The 19,572-nt window shown below is 36.3% G+C and overlaps 1 protein-coding gene across 5 annotated transcripts in view; it reads left to right on the top strand.

Moving 5' to 3' along the window:
* Positions 1 to 19,572, top strand: part of ALKBH8 (alkB homolog 8, tRNA methyltransferase) — a 62,745-nt gene that overhangs the window by 34,523 nt on the left and 8,650 nt on the right. For all 5 annotated transcript variants that reach the window (XM_010360860.2, XM_030918869.1, XM_010360861.2 and 2 more), the window contains 2 exons: positions 6,384 to 6,535; positions 8,630 to 8,886. In XM_010360860.2, the coding sequence (XP_010359162.1) occupies positions 6,384 to 6,535; positions 8,630 to 8,886 (409 nt within the window). The remainder of the gene's footprint in view (positions 1 to 6,383; positions 6,536 to 8,629; positions 8,887 to 19,572) is intronic.

Raw genomic sequence — 19,572 nt, 5'->3', positions numbered from 1 at the left:
ATCTTTAACCTTTTGAGGAGAGACCATTACACTGCTGAAATTTACATATTTTGTCCCTTAAAATACTGCTGAGTTCTGTACTTATTAACTGTGTTCTGCTTTGGAGCTTTTAGCTGACATATTTTTATAAAAATTCAAGGAAATGAACATGTAAATGATTTTATAACCTGTCCTAAATGTGAGCCATTAAAAAATGATGACCTGATTTTGTGCACTGGGGCTTAAATTTATGTGATTTTTTTTTTCCATGGCCATTAAAATATTTGCACTTAAAATGAAAACAAAAAATGATGATGTGATCCGTTAATTTCAGGTCTTCTTAGAATTCTGAGAATGATGACATTTTCTTTTCTGGGTTCAAGCATTTTTGCTATCACTAATGTTTAAACTTCTTAAGAGTAATATTATAACAACAGCAAATATAAAGTTAGAAATTACTTTTCATGTATATATTGTGAAAATATTTTAATCTATTCTGGTAATGGTACAGGTTAATTTTCCTAAAACAACATTTGATCACATTATTGTCTTACTGAAAGCATGTTGTGCTATTAAATGTTGATAGAGTTGTCTCTGGAAAGTTAGATTATAGGTAATATTTATTTTTAATCTTTGCTCTGGAATCAGAATTCTCTACAGTATTTTTAGGGAAAAAAAACCTGAGTATTATTTTTGTGCCTGCCATTGATACACATTGCCTGTAACGTCACTGTGTGTGTGTGTGTGTGTGTGTGTGTGTGTGTGTGTTAGGAAGAGAGAGAGATGGGGAAATGGGGAAATGGGGGAGAGAGTGAGGGAGGGAGGCAAAGAGACCAGAGGCAAGAAAGAGAGAGAGAGAGAGAGAGATAAATGATATACCAACCATTGACATGTTTATCAGAATCTTTGGGTGGAAAGGAGAATAGATTGGAAAAACATATTTAATATACTTAAAACATGGTAAGTGTATTGACTTGATAAAACTTGATAAAACTTTTTGATTTCTATGCTGAAAAACAAAAGCACTAGAAAGCATTGTAGAGGGACATGGATTGAAAAAAGTTAACACTGCCCTGTAATTTTAATTCCAGATACCTCAATCTAACTTTAATTTGTTCAAGTTCAAATTTACTATTCTAGCCGTCACACCTTAAATTAAAGGTGGAAGACCGGCAACACAGGGGTACACTTAATAGTCGGGTATTTTCTGTTTGGCTGATGCAATAGTTGTCCACATGGTGGCAGTTTATTTTTTTCAGTTTTCTACATATAAAAATTAGGAGTTTTCACATAAAAATTTGAATTTTCAGCCTCTCTTGAAAATTGAGAAGATCTGACAACACTGAACCTTAGTATTGGTTGGCAGCAGTACCTGAAACTATGTATCACTAGCATTCTTTAGGTGGGGGCCTATTTCTCTAGTTCCCTACAGTTGCTACCCCTTTCTGTTACTCCTTGATCTAAGACTGAGCATCAGTTGTCACTTAACACTGTGCTTGTACTATTGTTTTTATCTTATTCAGTGAAAATTGAATATTTCTTGAACTTATGTCTGTATTAAAAGTAGAAGACGGGGCTGGGTGCAGTGGCTCACACCTGTAATCCTAGCACTTTGGGAGGCCAAGGTGGGCAGATCACAACGTCAGGAGTTTGAGACCAGCCTGGCCAATATGGTGAAACCCTATCTCTACTAAAAGTACAAAAATTAGCCAGGCATAGTGGCGTGTGCCTGTAGTCCCAGCTACTCGGGAGGCTGAGGCAGGAGAATCACTTGAAGCCAGGAGGCGGAGGTTGCAGTGAGCCAGCCAAGATCGCATCACTGCGCTCCAGCCTGGGTGACAGAGCGAGACTCAGTCTCAAAAAAAAAAAAAAAAAAAAAAGGAGATGGAATTTAGCCCGAATGAGAATGTATGTTTCAAGAAAAATGGCACAGAACACTGCTTTTTTGAAATGAAGATTAATCCTATGTATTTAATGATAAACCATATATTTCTAAACAGGTTCACCTGTTTCATTTATTTATGCCATCTGACTGGCCCCAGGAAGCATTATTTCATGAGGTTATGTGAATGTTCCTTTTAACTTATTTCTGGAGCATTTTCCTTGTGCCAGGAATTGTTCTAAAAACTTCACATATATCAACTCATATAATTTACACAATCATAGTGGGAAGTTTGTTCCATGGTTTTGTCCTTATTTTTGAAGGAAATTGGAGCATAAACAAGTTAAGTAACTTGTCACAAAGTTACTAAGTTAAGTAACAAAGTCACAAAGCAGTAAGTCTCAGAGCCAAGATCAGAAGCCAGGCAGTCTGGTTTCAGAATCTGTGCTCTTACCAATGATATTATGGCTAAATTTGCTTGCTCCCTTTTCTCTGAACTTACACTGTGCCTTCTAACCTTCACACCTTTGCCAGCCCTGTATCTGTTAACATATAGCTCTTTTACTTCCTTCATAATTTATCAAGCTTTCCTGACTACATAAACTTGAAATAATGTATTCCTTATCTTAACTTTTAAAGTCTGTGTTGTTTCCTCTACCTTGAGATGTCTCTAATATTATATTGAACTATTATTTAAATCTATAAAACTCTTTTTATATTCTTAATGAATATTGTCCCAATTTGATTATAATTTGAGTGCAGGGGGAAAAAGATGTTTAGCAATGTTTACGTAAGTCATTACTTTAACACATGCATTACCTGTTCTTAAACATTTGAGATTGTTGGAAAAGCAGTTAGGAACTCCTTGGCCTTTGCCTAAAGTTACACTTTAGGCAAGTGAAGTAATTGATTTAAAAGAGCCATAACAGAGAATGACTTACTCTTCAAAAGAGGAATTAGTTTGCTAACAAGAGCTTCAAGATACTTATTCCTCTAAAATATATTGACTTTGTTCAATACCATAGTTTTAATCATTTATAGCTATTAAAACAAAAGTAATATAAATTTGGGCAGTGATTGCTTTCTTTTTTTTTTTCCTCTAAAAAATTGCCTTTAGCACAAGCTTTTTAAAAAGAGCCATTCTCCTACCTTGTTTTATGAGGCTGGCATTAATTACCCTTGACATCAAAACATGTGAAAGACATTAACTAAAAGAAAATTACAAACCCACATCTCTCATAACGGAGATGAGAAAATCCATAACAGAACATTAGAAAGTCAAATCTTGCAACATATATATAAAAAGAAAATATAACCTAGCGGAGTTTACACCAGTATTTCACAGTTGGTTTAGCATTTCAAAAATCAATGTAATTCATCACATTAAAGGAATAAAGGAGAAAAGGCATAATCATCTTGATTGATGCAAAAAGTATATTTGACAAAATTTAGTACCCATTCATGATAAAAACCCAGCAAACTAGGACAAGAAGGGAACTTCTTCAGTGCAATAAAGGGTGTTTATGAAAAACCCACAGCTGACATCATACTTAATGGTATTCTATTGAACGTTTTTTCCAAAGATATTGAACAAGTCAGGGATGTCTGCTTATACTTCTTCTATTTAACGTTATATTGGATATCTTAGCCAGTATGAGAAGTCAAGAAAAAGAATTAAAAATCATAAATATTTGAAAGGAAGGAGTAAAATTCTTTATTTGTAGATTACATTCTTATGGATGTAGAAAATCCTAGAGAATTTACAAAACAAGTTCCAGAAATAATAAGTGAATTTAGTGGCATACAAGGTCAATATTTAGAAATTAATTTTTAGAAGATGAAATAAAAATGCTATTTAAAATAGCATCAAGACTCATAAATATTTCCTTTCCAGTACTCAGAATTAATTTATTGGGGTGTTGTTTAAAAAGCAATTAGCCTGAGAATTCTGTTTCTTACAACAGATGGAGTGAAATATAGCAATGACAAAATGAAAGCTGAGAATTGGAATACATTATGTTTTTCATTTTAGCATCAAATTCATTTTAGGTCGACATTTCTCTTTCTAGATCACCTGGCTGTTATTATAGTAAAGAGGTATCAACAACGTTAAGTAAACAATAGCAATTTTATATAGTTTGCTGAGATCCTTCAGGATTAGCACATTCTCTGTGAATATGAAGCCTACTTCCATAGAGAGATAACCTTGCCTAGAGTAAATCAAGAAGATCTGAGTCATAGGAATAAGTTTTTAAAAGATATGTAACACACATAGACTGAAAATTCTAGGAAAATTATTGCTATCCCTAGGAAACTTAATATGGTTAATACATCAGTTGTCCCCCAAATCTATGGAGACAGTGTAATTCCAATCAAAACTCCAGAAGGCTTTTTTTTTTTTTTTTTTTGTCAAAATTGACAAACCGATTCTAAAATTTATAAGGAAATGTGATTGTCAAAACAATCTTGAAACAATGTTGGGGATTTATTCTGCTTGATTTTTAAGACTTACTATATGGAGGTCAGGCACGGTGGCTCAAGCCTGTAATCCCAGCGCTTTGGGAGGCCGAGATGGGTGGATCACGAGGTCAGGAGATCGAGACCATCCTGGTCTACACGGTGAAACCCCGTCTCTACTAAAAAATACAAAAAACTAGCCGGGCGAGATGGCGGGCACCTGTAGTCCCAGCTACTCGGGAGGCTGAGGCAGGAGAATGGTGTAAACCCGGGAGGCTGAGCTTGCAGTGAGCCGAGATCGCGCCACTGCACTCCAGCCTGGGCGACAGAGCTAGACTCCGTCTCAAAAAAAAAAAAAAAAAAAAAAAAAGACTTACTATGTGGCTATATAGTCAAAATAGTATTGTTGTACAGATAGACAGACAGATCAGGGTGACAGAATATAGTCCAGAGAGAACTCCACACATACAAGGTCAGTGTATTTTTGCCAAAATACCAATGTAATTAAATGTGGAAAGGAAATTTTTCATCAGATAGTGCTGAAACAACTGAATATCCATGTGGAAATAAAATGAACCTGAATCTATCTCATACCATTCACAAATATTAATTTGAGGTAGATCATAGATTTAAATGTAAAAGCAAAAACTATAAAATGATCTAAAAGAAACTTTATAAAAAGCTATTTTTGTAACCTTGAGGTAGCCAAAGTTTTTTTAAAGAGAGATTTCATAACACACTTACTATTAAGAAATAATAAATTAGGCCGGGCGCGGTGGCTCACGCCTGTAATCCCAGCACTTTGGGAGGCCAAGTCGGGTGGATCACGAGGACAGGAGATCGAGACCATCCTTGCTAATACGGTGAAACCCCGTTTCTACTAAAAATACAAAAAATTAGCCGGGTATGTGGTGGGCGCCTGTAATCCCAGCTGCTCGGGAGGCTGAGGTGGGAGAATGGCATGAACTCAGGAGGCGGAGCTTGCGGTGAGCTGAGATCGCGCCACTGCACTCCAGCCTGGGCGACAGAGCGAGACTCCGTCTCAAAAAAAAAAAAAAAAGAAAGAAATAATAAATTAGACCTCATCAAAATTAAAAACTTCTGCTCATCAAAAGACACCATTGAGAAAATGAGAAGGCAGCCACACATGGGGAGAAAATACCTGCTATGTATTTATGCTTACATCTATGTCTTTGTCATTCTGTATCTAACAAGGAATTGGGCAAAAGTGTTGGACAGATCCTTCATCAAAAAATGATCTATGCATGTCTAATAAGCACATGAAAAGATGTATAACATCGTTAGTCATTAGATAAATAATAAAACTGCAATTTCATACCACATGCTACTCACTAAAATGACTAAAATTTAAAACTCAGAAAATACCAAGTGTTGGTGAAAATGTTAACCAGCCTGGAACTCTCTCATATGTTGCTGGTTGCAGTGTGACATTGTACAACTACCTTGGAGAACCAGGAGTTTCTTACCTTATGACCCACCAATTTCACTCCTTATTACCTGTTAAAACCCACCAATTTGACTCCTAGGTATTTTCCCAAGAGTAATAAAACTATATATCCAGAAATGATATGTATAAGAATGTTCACAGAAGCTGTATTTGTAATAATCCCAAACTATGAACTTGTAATTACCATGTAGTCGTTTTTAATTTTTAAAAATCCAGTCCAGTAATCTTTGTTTTTAATTAGAGTTTTTAATACTTTTACATTTAATGTATTACTGATAATGAATTTAAATTTACCATCTATTTGTTTCCTCTTGGCATCAGCTGTCCTTTTTTTTCTTTAGAATTGGTGTTAATTAAATGTTTATTTTATTTCCCCCTGGAATAATTTGTTGTACATTCTTTTAATATTAGTGTCTTGAAGATAATTTCCTTAAATACTTTTATTTCTTTGTTTTTCTGCAATGTCTAAAAATTCAGAGAATCCATTAGATATTTGTAATAAATTATTCTAGATTTTCTCTATTCACTTAACATTTTTAAAGGCCTGAAATATTTTTAATACAATGTTAAGTAAATTTTTTTGACTATTGCTTTTAGAATCACATGCAGAAAATTTGATACTGTTCAAGCATCTGAGAGTCATAAAAGTGGAATTATCACCAGTGATGTTGGAGACTTAACTTTAAGCAAGAGGGGACTACGAACATCATTTACATTTAGGAAAGTGAGGCAAACACCCTGTAACTGTAGTAAGTATATATTCTTATCTCTTCTGTAAAATGGAGTCAATTTAATATAAAAGTCCTTTAAGGTTCTGTCAACACCTAGGAGAGCTTTTTCTGAATCTCTTTAATTGCATTTCCTGTATTTCGCCTTTTATTGCACTTCCATGCACTTTTTTTCCTTTATCAAATTTATTTATTTATTATTATACTTTAAGTTCTAGGGTACATGTGCACAACATGCAGTTTTGTTACATATGTATACTTGTGCCATGTTGGTGTGCTGCACCCATTAATTTGTCATTTACATTAGGTGTATCTCCTAATGCTATCCCTCCCCTCTCCCCCAACCCCATAACAGGCCCTGGTGTGTGATGTTCCTCACCTGGTGTCCAAGTGATCTCATTGTTCAATTTCCACCTTTGAGTAAGAACATGTGGTATTTGGTTTTCTGTCCTTGCGATAGTTTGCTCAGAATGATGGTTTCTAGCTTCATCCATGTTGCTACAAAGGACATGAACTCATCCTTTTTTATGGCTGCGTAGTATTCCAAGGTGTGTATGTGCCACGTTTTCTTTTCTTTTTTTTTTTTTTTTTTTGAGATGGAGTCTTGCTCTGTTGCCCAGGCTGGAGTGCAGTGGCTGTATCTCAGCTCATTGCAAACTCCGCCTCCCAGATTCACGCCATTCTCCCGCCTCAGCCTCCCGAGTAGCTGGGACTATAGGCTCCCGCCACCACGCCCGGCTAGTTTTTTGTATTTTTTAGTAGAGACGGGGTTTCACCGTGTTAGCCAGGATGGTCTCAATCTCCTGACCTCGTGATCCGCCCGTCTCGGCCTCCCAAAGTGCTGGGATTACAGGCTTGAGCTACTGCGCCCGGCCAGTGCCACGTTTTCTTAATCCAGTCTATCATTGATGGACATTTGGATTGGTTCCAAGTCTTTGCTATTGTGAACAGTGCTGCAGTAAACATACGTGTGCGTGTGTCTTTATAGCAGCATGATTTATAATCCTTTGGGTATATATACCCAGTATTGGGATGGCTGGGTCATATGGTATTTCTAGTTCTAGATCCTTGAGGAATTGCCGTACTGTTTTCCATAATGGTTGAACTAGTTTACAATCCCACCAACAGTGTAAAAGTGTTCCTATTTCTCCACATCCTCTCCAGCACCTGTTGTTTCCTGACTTTTTAATGATTGCCATTCTAACTGGTGTGAGATGGTATCTCATTGTGGTTTTGATTTGCATTTCTCTGATGGCAAGTGATGATGAGCATTTTTTCATGTGTCTGTTGGCTGTATGAATGTCTTCTTTTGAGAAATGTCTGTTCATATCCTTTGCCCACTTTTTGATGGGGTTGTTTTTTTCTTGTAACTTTGTTTGAGTTCTTTGTAGATTCTGGATATTAGCCCTTTGTCAGATGAGTAGATTGCAAAAATTTTCTCCCATTCTGTAAGTTGCCTGTTCACTCTGATGGTAGTTTCTTTTGCTGTGCAGAAGCTCTTTAGTTTAATTAGATCCCATTTGTCAGTTTTTGCTTTTGCTGCTGTTAGCTTCTTTGTGCTTCAGTTTTGTCATCTGTAAGTGGATGTCATAGTACCCATCTCATTGCATTACTGTGAGAATTGAGGCAATGCTTAGAAACCACTTCAAATGGTGTTCAGTAAATGCTTATGATTATTACCAAATGACACTTTGCCTCCAGGTCTTGTTCTTCTGAGAGCCCTACGGTGCCCATAACTCCTATCTCCTTTACCTACCAAGGTTAATTTAGCTAAATTTTTCCCAGTTAGGCCAGACTTATTAAGATGCTTTTCTGAATAAGAGGACTTTTAATCTCGAAATTAAATCTATATATAAATTTATTCAATCTTGAGATTAAATAGGCATAATCACTAAGGCAGGTGCAGAATTGTAGTCATGTGTTGTTATAAATGGATTTTCCCTATTCTTTTTATATTAGACTTATTAGGGAAGAACTTTTCCTTTTAATGGATAAATCGGAGTCTATCTACCCATCAAATTTGCACTGATTTTTTTTTTCATTTACGAAAACTTGATACCGTATGAGTTATTCTGATAAAAAGGAAAGGTGTGTATTGCTTTGTTTTTCATTAAGGTTACCCTTTGGTCTGTGATAGCCAGAGGAAAGAGACTCCTCCCTCATTTCCAGAGAGTGACAAAGAAGCCTCACGGCTGGAGCAAGAGTACGTCCATCAAGTTTATGAAGAGATTGCTGGACACTTCAGCAGCACGAGACATACCCCTTGGCCACACATTGTGGAGTTTTTGAAGGCTTTGCCAAGTGGTTCAATAGTGGCCGATATTGGATGTGGTAATGGAAAGTATCTTGGCATCAATAAGGAGTTATATATGGCAAGTAGTGTTGCTTTTGACTTTCTTTTTGCTTAATTTGCAGTGGTTATCATAATCTTTCTTCCTCATGATATAATGCTGATTTTTTTTAGGTCATTGCCAGAAAATTATAACCAATAGATTGAATATTAATGAACACTGCCCCATTCTTTCTTATTCCTCTAGGAATTTATGGGCACACCATCGTTATATAAATTTTTTTCTCCCATTAGATTTTGTTTTCTACCACTATTATTTTATCAGTAAAACTATCTTATAGCTGTAAAACTCTTTACAGATTAGAAAGGATTTCTATAGAAATCTTTTTTTGACTTGGATCCCCCTAAGTATGAAGAAGATAAAGCTGGTATTTTCATCCATCTTTTGCAAATGAAGAACTTAGGGCTCACAGTGATCATATTAATTTCCTCATGTCATATAATTAGGGGACATAACTGGAACTTGAACCCATGTCTTCTACTCCAAACTTTACTCATAGTAGAAAAACATTTCTATTTATTGGTATCTTACTGTTGAGGAAACTAAGGCTCAAATAGATGAAGAACTTGACCACGGTTACAAGTGCTAGACTGTCTGATTCCAGAGTGTCTGTTTTCAGTTGCTATCATTCTTTTTTTCTATGAGCTATTTTTTTTCCTGCTGTGCTAAGAAGTAGGATGTTCTTGTTTTAGTGTATTGTTGTAAGTAATCATATTTTAACGTTGCTCTGTGAGGACTGGAGCTTCCCTTTCTCTAGATTAGGGGATTTAGGATGAGAGTAAGGGAGTAAGAAAAAAAAGAAGAGAGAGCAGCCAACATTCCTGGGTTATTGGAGTATGTCAGATCATTGCTCATCTTTATTTTTACTCCATTCTAGATATTGTGCACCTACATGAAAGAAGTTACTACGATTGTCCCTTGGTATATAAAATTGAAGCCAAATCAAATAATAAATAAAATGCATATTTAATGATCATAAAAGATGTAGCATAAAAGAGAAAAGTGATATACCATTCTTCTAAGAGATTACATTTTTATCACCCCTACATGAGCAGCAGTGGCTCTTCTTTGTAGGGCCATACATCTCAAATGCCTCTAGTTACAGTCACCTAGGATTCTTTCAAGGAAGTACAAATGATACATTGAAAAAAGTATATTAGTCTCTTGGTATCTGTGGGGGATTATTTCCAGGACCCTGTGGATACCAAAATCTGTAGAAGCTCAAGTCTCTGATACAAAATTATGTAGTATTTGCAAATAACCTATGCACATCCTCCTGTATATTTAAAATTATCTGTAGATTACTTATGATACATAATACAATGTAAATGCTATGTAAATAGTTGTTAGACTGTATTGCTTAGGGACTAATGACAAGAAAAAAGTCTGTAGTTGCTTGAATCCCTGGATGTGGAACTCATAGATACGGAGGGCTGGTTGTATTACAGCTTAGGAAATGTAGAGTTTGTACATTAACAGGCGGATAAAAGAATAGCATTTCATCAAGATAAGACATTGATATTCATATATTATTACCATATTTACAATTAAATTTTAATTTATAAAGAATAAGGCCTAGTGAATTAATTTTTTTCATGTTGAAGAGGAAATAGATCTTTGATGTGTCACTTAAAATCACAGCTAACCACAGTTCAAAACAAGGTGATATTTTCTAGTGTTTTAATCTAAAGATACGTCCAAAAATGTTTCTCAGTAGGCTCTGCTTTTGCACTTTCTTGTTGATAATCCATGGTTTTATCTAGTCAGGTATGATTCATGACAGTGAAACTAGGTTGAAGTCAAATACACTGATTTAGTCATAGTGATAACATTCTGTTACAATTGAGAAGAATGATTTCTTGAATTATTTTTTGAATAATTTGAATAATTCAAATATATAATTCAAATTGTGTTCAGGAAACGAACACAATCTGCAGCCGATTCCAGAGGGAATATATTTGGAAGGATTAGAAAATCATAAGTACATTCACTCAGTTTATCAGCAGCAGTCTGTACCTAATTCTTTCCTGTCTGTTGTTCCACGGAGCTTACTGCATTGCCTGATTTCCAGGCATACAGTACTTGGCATGTGGTAGAAGCTTACTAATTAATGGTTTGTTGAATGGTGAGGAGCAAACCTGTGAATTTACCTTCAGCTTACATGAAAACCAAAATATATACAGTGCTGTGTTTGGCAGCCTTGAAGGCTATGTGACAACTTCAAAATGGGTGGGACTTACCGCAGGATAAAATTACCTAGATCTAGGATCTAGATTTCTCTTTTTGTGTAGAATCCAGGGCCCTCCTTATTCCATATGTTTTAATAACTAACATTTGCATAGTACTTCAGTGGTTAAATATTTAGTATAGATCATTTCATTTGATTCTCATATTAACCCTAATAAATAGGTATTTTTCTCTTTATTTTTTAGATGAGGAAACAGAGGTTTTGAGATAGTAAGTAGCTCTCCTAGGTTATTCAGCTAGTTATTTCTGAAACCAGAATTCAAATTCAGAGTTTACAGGTTGAGCATCCCTAATATGAATATTTGAAATCTCAAATGCTACAAAATCTGAAACTTTTTGAGTAGCAACATGACGCTCAAAGGAAATGTTCGTTGGAGGATTTCAGATTTTGGATTTTCAGATTAGGGACTCTCAACCGGTATATATTCTGCAAATATTCCAAAATCCAAAAAATTCTGAAATCTAAAACACTTCTGGACCCACACATTTGAAATAAGGGATATTCAACCTGTAGTATGCTCTTTTCACTGTACTTTATTGCCTCTGTTCATTTCTCTGCACTTTAAATTGTATATTACCAGTCTAATTTTCCTACAATTGCATATTTTCTGAATAGTTTTAAAAACGTTGTATATTTTTAAAAATACAAATAATAGACCGGGCACAGTGGCTTATGCCTGTAATCCCAGCACTTTGGGAGGCCGAGGTGGGCAGATCACCTGAGGTTGGGAGTTCAAGACCAGCCTGACCAACATGGAGAAACCCCGTCTTTACTAAAAATACAAAATTAGCCAGGCATGGTGATGCATGCCTCTCATCCTAGCTACTCGGGAGGCTGGGGCAGGAGAATCACTTGAGCCTGGGAGGCGGAGGTTGCGGTGAGCCGAGATCCTGCCGTTGCACTCTCTCCTGGGCAACGAGAGCAAGACTCCGTCTCAAAAACAAAACAAAACAAAACAAAGAATATAACCAGCAGGGTACAGTGGTTTATGCGTATAATCCCAGTGATGAGGGAGGATTGCCTGAGGCCAAGAGTTCAAGACCAGCCTGGGCAACATACCAAGATCACATCTAAAAAACAAAAAAAGTAGCCAGGTATGGTGGTGCATGCCTGTAGTCCCAGCTACCTAGGAGACTGAGGCAGGAGTTCAAGGCTGCAGTGAACCATAATCGCACGCTGCACTTCAGCCTGGGTGACAGAGTGAGATGCTGAGTCTAAAACTACATACATACGTAAATAACCATCATTCAGAAAATTGATAAAAAGAGGTATTTGCCTAATCCTATCATCTTATTGTGATGAATATCCTTCTTGTGTTTTTCCTATTAATGTTTTATATAGTAATGAATGTGCATATAATTTGATAACTCATTTATCTTATTTTCATTCTGATATATAATCTTAAAATGTTTCTGAATTTTATAATACAGTATTTTTCTCTTTTATTTTTAAATTCAAGTTATTAAAAATAATTTTAAAGGACAGATGAAATTATGTGTATTTATTGTATATGATATGATGTTTTGAAGTATATATACATTGCGGATTGACAAAATCTAGCAAATTAACATGTATTACCTCACAAAGTTACCATTTTGTGGAGAGAACATTTACCATCCGTTCTCTTAGCATTTTTCAAGAATACAATACATTGTTGTTAACTACAGTCACTATGTTGTACAGTAGATCTCTGGAATTTATTCCTCCTAACTGAAGTTTTGTATCTTTTGATCACCATCTCCACAGCTTCCCACCCCTCAGCTGTCTCCCTCCCTGGTAGCTACTGTTCTACTCTCGTTCTGTGAGGTCAACATTTTTGGATTCCAAGTATGAGTGAGATCATGTAATACTTGCCTTCTATGTCTGGCTTATTTCACTTAACCTAATGTCCTCCAGGTTTATCCATATTGTTATAAATGGCAGGATTTTCTTCTTTGTTATAGCCAAATAGTATTCCATTGTGTATACATACCGTGTTTACTGTATTCATCCATTGATGGATAGTTAGATTGATTCTATATCTTGGCTATTGTATATAATGTTGCAATAAACATAGGAGTGCAGATATCTCTTTGACCTACTGATTTCATTTTCTTTGGATATATGCTTAGCCGTGGGATTGCTGGATCATATGGCAGTTCTATTTTTAATTTTTTTGTGAAGCTTCCATACTCTTTTCCCTAATGGCTATCCTAATTTACATTCCCACCAACAGTGTGCCAGGGTTCCCTTTTCCCCACATTCTCAACACCATTTGTTATCTTTTGTCGCTTTGATAGTGGCCAGATCTAACAAGTATGAGGTAATATCTCAGTGTTTTAATTTGCATTTTCATGATGGTTAGTGATATTGAGCATTGTTTCATGTACTTGGCCATTTGTATGTCTTTTTTAAAGAAATACATATTCAGGACCTTTGCCCATTTTTAAATCAGATTATTTGTTTTCTTGCAATAGAGTTGTTTGAGTTCTTTATATATTTTTGTTTTTGTTTTTGTTTTGTTTTGTTTTGTTTTGTTTTTGAGACAAGGTCTTGCTCTGTTGCCTAGGCTGGAGTGCAATGGTATGATTACAGCTCACAGCCTCCTTGACCTTGCGGGCTCAATTGATCCTCCCACCTCAGCCTCTAGTAGCTGGGACTACAGGCGCACACCAGCACACCCAGCTAATATTTGTATTTTTTGTAGAGACGGGGTTTTGCCATGTTGCCCAGGCTGGTCTCAAGTGATCCAGGCCTGGGCTTAAGTGTTTCACCCACCTTTGTCTCCCATAGTGTTGGGATTACAAGTGTGAGCCACTGTGCCCAGCCTGTTGATATATTTTGGATATTAATTCCTTGTCAGATGTATAGTTTGCAAATATTTTCTCCCATTCTGTAGGTTGTCTCTTTCCTCTTATGATTGTTTCCTCAAGTTAAAGCTTTTTAGTTTGATCAAATCCGTCTATGTTTGCTTTAGTTAACTTTGTTTTGGGGTCATATCCAAAAAATTATTGCCCAGACCAAGATCATGAAGCTTTTCTTGTATGTTTTCTTCTAGTAGTTTCATAATTTTGGGTCTTACATATAAGCCTTTCATCCATTTTGAGTTGATTTTTGTAGATGGTGTGAGATAAGTGTTTAATTTCATTCTTCTGCATGTGAATATTCAGTTTCCTAACACCATTTATTGAAAAGACTTGGACTTTATTAATATTCTATTAGGTAGAAGTTACTGGAAATTTGGTTGTGCTCTGTTTGGAAGTATTCTAAATAGCACCATAATGAACATGTATATTGAGAGTCAGTGCGACAAGAAGGAAGAATGTGGATTTTGAAATGACAAATACCAGGCTTTAAATTTTTGTTTCACCATTTAACGACGTTCAACTTTGAGCAAATTACTTATTTTCTTTGAGACGAAGTTTTCTCATCTGCAGTGTGGTGAAAATAGTACCTATCTCAAAGTGTGTTATGTGGATTAAGTGCATTGCTACAAAGAATCTGCTTTAATCTATATGTGTACTCAGCAAAAGGCAGTTATTATTAGCCTGGTTAGTGTTTTCCCTATTTTGAATTGTTTTCTTAGGATAAATGTTTAGAAAGGTAATTATTGGGTCAAAAGTTATAAACATTATTTTTGTCCTTAAAAAATGGTTTGCCTAATTGCCCTTTTAAATGGTTGAGCCAATTTGTATTTTACATGAGAGGAAGTTCTATCATACTGACATTGCCATGATATATTTTAGTTTTAAAATATTTTTGATAGTTTAATGGAAGAAAAATGGAATCTTGCTTTAGTTTGCACCTTTGCTTATCAGGTTGAATTTTTTTTATGTTTACTTGTACTTCCACAATTACATATTTAATGTTAGTTGAGGATTTAAAAAATTATATAAAAGTATAGGCTGGGCACCATGGCTCATACCTGGAATCCTAGCACTTTGAGAGGCTGAGGTGGGAAGACTGCCTGAGACCAGGAGTTCGAGACCAGCCTGGGCAACATGGTGAGACCTTGACTTTACAGAGAAATTTAAAAATTAGCCAGGCATGAGGGTGTGCACCTGTAGTCTCAGCTACTCAGGAGGCTGAGGTAGGAGGATCACTTGAGTCCAGGAGGCCGAGGCTGCAGTGAGCTGTGTTAGTGCCACTGCACTCCAGCCTGGATGACAGAGTGAGACCATGTCTTCAAAAAAAAAAAAAAAAGTATACATTTTAAGCCCAGTATATGTTTTAATGTCATTGATCTTCACCCATCACACAGAAATATGTAGCTTTACACAAGTCCTTGAATATATGTGGGTTTTTATCAAGCCATTTTCTGTCCTATTGACATGATGCAACATTATTGGGGAGATATTTCAAACACTTTACTATTCTCGGTTTAAAAAATTTAAAAATGGAAAAAGGGAAGAGGAGAAAAAATAGTGACTATATGACTGTAGTATATGAAAGACAGGCAAAAAAAGTAAAAGATGAAAGTACTGAGCCAGGCATGAGTCAGGTCGTTGGTCAGTGGGGAATCCACATCGGACTTGGTGCTTTATTGCTAAAATTGGCCTTGCTCCTTCTTGTTGGTGAAAAGGAGTGCTGTGTACAAATAGCCGTAAGAGCCTGGCAAGGAGAGGGAAATGTTCTCTTGTTTTGTTTGGCTGCTGTTCTCCATGTTCTGTCTTATCTGTAGTTCTCAGGTAATGACTTTCCTCCTCTGAATAACTACCAAGCCCTATCCCTGAGGATTTTTTTTTTCTTAATAGGCAGATTTGATTTCTTTCTGTTAACTTCTAGCAAGGTATGGCTTTCTGTCAGAGTTGGGCATACTTGAAACTTCCAGTTCTATGAACTGAATTTAAATGTAACAAAAAAGGAGGCAAGCACCAAAATATAATGTTCAGATTATTTGAGTAGTATTGTCATCTTGATACTGTGATTGTTGGCTGATGGCATAGAATATGAATGAAAATAAATAATAAGTAATAATCCAGGCATGTATCTTACACAGGTAAAGGGAGCAATTAATTGGGATTCATGTCACTATGATATTAATAGGCCCTTAGTACTTTTTATCTTAAAATACATTAAAGATAAATTGCTGTACTTTCCCTCTAGCTTGATATATTTTATTTCACTTTAAAATTAAAGCAGCTCCAGGATAAAATATAGAAGCTCTTTAATACCAGTTACAAACTGAGCAAACTCATTAAGTGTGACTAGCATGGCAATGTGATTTAACTCAGTAAGAATTTTTTTATTTCCATTCTTTTATTGTGCATTTGTAACATAAACTCTGTAATGTAATGTTTCATTTTAAGATCTTTTTCTTCTTCTAGGGAATTAATAACATAGCATTTTAAGGAACTTTTAATAAAAATGCTAGTTTTTTGATAAATTGAATGTCACTACTTAGTATCAGAGACAATATTACATTCTTCACTGCATACTCATGAAAATTTTAAAAGCCTGCCTGAAATCTGTATATACTTGGTTGTCTAAAAGCCAGATTAAAATTTTTTTTAACTTTTATTTTAGGTTCAAGGGTACATGTGCAGGTTTGTTATATAGGTAAATTGCATGTCACAGGGATTCAGTGTGCAGATTATTTCATCACCCAGGTAGTTTTTTAATCCTCACTCCCCTCCCTCCTTTGACTCTTAAGTAGGCCCCGGTGTCTGTTGTTCCCTTCTTTGTGTCCATGTATACTCAGTATTTAGCTCTTATACGTGAAAACGTGCAGTATTTGGTTTTCTGTACCTACATCAGTTTGCTTAGGGTAATGACCTCCAGCTCCATCCATGTTGTATGCAGCAAATGACATGATCTCATTCTTTTTTATGGTTGTATAGTATTCCATGGTGTGTAACACATTTGTTTACCCAGTCTAGGTTGATTCCATGTCATTACTATTGTGAATAGTGCTGCAGTGAACATATGAGTGCATATGTCTTTATGGTAGAACAATTTATATTCCTTTGGATATATACCCAGTAATGGAATTGCTGGGTTGAATGGTAATTCTCTTTTAAGTTCTTTGAGAAATCGCCAGACTGCTTTCCACAGTGGGCGAACCTATTCCCACTAGTAGTGTATAAGAATTCTCTTTTCTCTGCAACCTCACCAGCATGTTATTTTTTGACTTTTTAAAAATAGCCATTCTGACTGGTCTGAGATGGTATCTCATTGTGGTTTTGATTTACATTTCTCTAATGATTAGCGATGTTGAGCTTTTTTTCATATGCTTGTCGGCCATGTGTATGTCTTTTGAAAAGTATCCGTTCATGCCTTTTGAAAAGTATCTGTTCTTGGCCGGGTGCGGTGGCTCAAGCCTGTAATCCCAGCACTTTGGGAGGCCGAGGCGGGCGGATCACGAGGTCAGGAGATCGAGACCATCCTGGCTAACATGGTGAAACCCCGTCTCTACTAAAAAAATACAAAAAACTAGCCGGGCGAGGTGGCAGGCGCCTGTAGTCCCAGCTACTCAGGAGGCTGAGGCAGGAGAATGGTGTAAACCTGAGAGGCAGAGCTTGCAGTGAGCTGAGATCCGGCCACTGCACTCCAGCCTGGGCGACAGAGCGAGACTCCGTCTCAAAAAAAAAAAAAAAAAAAAAAAAGAAAAGTATCTGTTCTTGTCTTTTGCTCTGTTCTTAATGGGGCCGTTTGATTTTTGCGTGTTAATTTGTTTTAGTTCCTTATAGATTCTTCATATTAGACCTTTGTCAGATACATAGTTTGCAAATATTTTCTCCCATTCTGTAGGTTGTCTGTTCAGTCTGTTGATAGTTGCTTTTGCTGTGCAGAAACTCTTTAGTTTAATTAGGTCCCATTTGTCAATTTTTGTTTTTGTGGCAGTTGTTTTTGTTGTCTTTGTGATGAAATCTTTGCCAGAGCCTGTGTCCAGAATGGCATTTCCTAGGTTATCTTCCAGAGTTTTTGTAGTTTTAGGTTTTACATTTAATCAGTCTTGTGTTGATTTTTATATATAGTGTAAGGAAAATGTACAGTTTCAATCTTCTACACATGGCTAGCCAGTTATTCTAGCATGTTTTGATATGAGCATTCATATTGTTTATTCTCAGAAGAGCTGAGGGAACCCTAGGATCAGTGCTCATTATATCAAAAAATTAAATGAGTAAATATACACTTTAGGTGGCCACTTCTGTTTGACTAAATCTGCTTATATAATTCTTTTCTCTATTATAGAATTTGGGTTAAGAAAAAATTTTCCAAGAATAATTATTAATCAGTGACTTAACATTTCTTGTGGCCTGGTGCAGTGACTCATGCCTATAATCCCAGCACTTTGGGAGGCCAAGATGGGTGGTGACTTGAGCCCAGGAATCTGAGGCCAGCCTAGGCAACATGGCAAAACCCCATCTCTACAAAAAATAAAACAAATGCTAGGCATGGTGGTATGTACCTATAGCCCCAGCTACTTGGAAAGCTGAGGCAAGAGGATCACCTGGGCTTGGGAGGTGGAGGCTGCCATGGGCTGTGATTGCACCACTGCACTCGAGCTTAGGTAATAGAGTGAGACCCTGTCTCCAAAAAAGAAACCTTAAAAAAAAAAAAGTCTTAAGCCCCTCCGATTTATTCCCCAAATTATGTGGGCACGTTGCAAAATGTGTGTGTGTGTGTGTGTGTCTATATATTACATACATATATGATATTCTTAGAACTAAGCAAAACTGTGTACAACAACAAAACTAGAGAGAAAGAAGATGGGAAATCCCAGCTCCTAAACACTTCTCACAGAATCAGATACATGCATAAGGCATGCTAGGTCTTACCTGTTGAGGGAGAGAAAAGCATGTTGTTAGCTGCCCGCCATGCCATCAGTCCTATAGGATTGTTTGGGTATATGAAAAGATTTAATTAAATATCATTTTATAAATTTTGAATTCAGCACTTTATTCTTGAAAAGTTTTGGCATTTAGCAGAAAAAGAGTAGCTTAAAAAAAAATTGGCTGGGTGCGGTTGCTCACACCTGTAATCCCAGCACTTTGGGAGGCTGAGGCAGGCAGATCACCTGAGGTTGGGAGTTTGAGACCAACCTGACCAACATGGAGAAACCCCATCTCTACTAAAAACACAAAATTAGCCAAGCATGTTGGCTCATGCCTGTAATCCCAGATACCTGGGAGGCTGAGGGAGGAGAATAGCTTGAACCCAGGAAGTGAAGGTTGCCGTGAGCTGAGATTGCGCCATTGCACTCCAGCCTGGACAACAAGAGCGAATCTCTGTCTCAAAAAAAAAATAATAATAATAATTTTTGTTTGTTTGTTTTGGGATTTTATTTTCTGATTGTAAAAGTAATCCATGTTGTAAAGTATACAGAAGCAGAAAAAAAATTGCCCATCCTTCTGCTACCTGGATCATCACAATATAGTGTATATGGTAATGAGAGATATCTGAGAACATCTTATTTGCAGCTCCCCTCAAAAGACTGTCTATGTTTGTGGGATACTTTCCAGTTTTAAATGTGTGAT

The sequence above is a fragment of the Rhinopithecus roxellana genome, chromosome 15, assembly GCF_007565055.1.
Source record: "Rhinopithecus roxellana isolate Shanxi Qingling chromosome 15, ASM756505v1, whole genome shotgun sequence".
Lineage (NCBI taxonomy): Eukaryota > Metazoa > Chordata > Mammalia > Primates > Cercopithecidae > Rhinopithecus > Rhinopithecus roxellana.
This window is presented reverse-complemented; position numbering and strand designations above follow the sequence as displayed.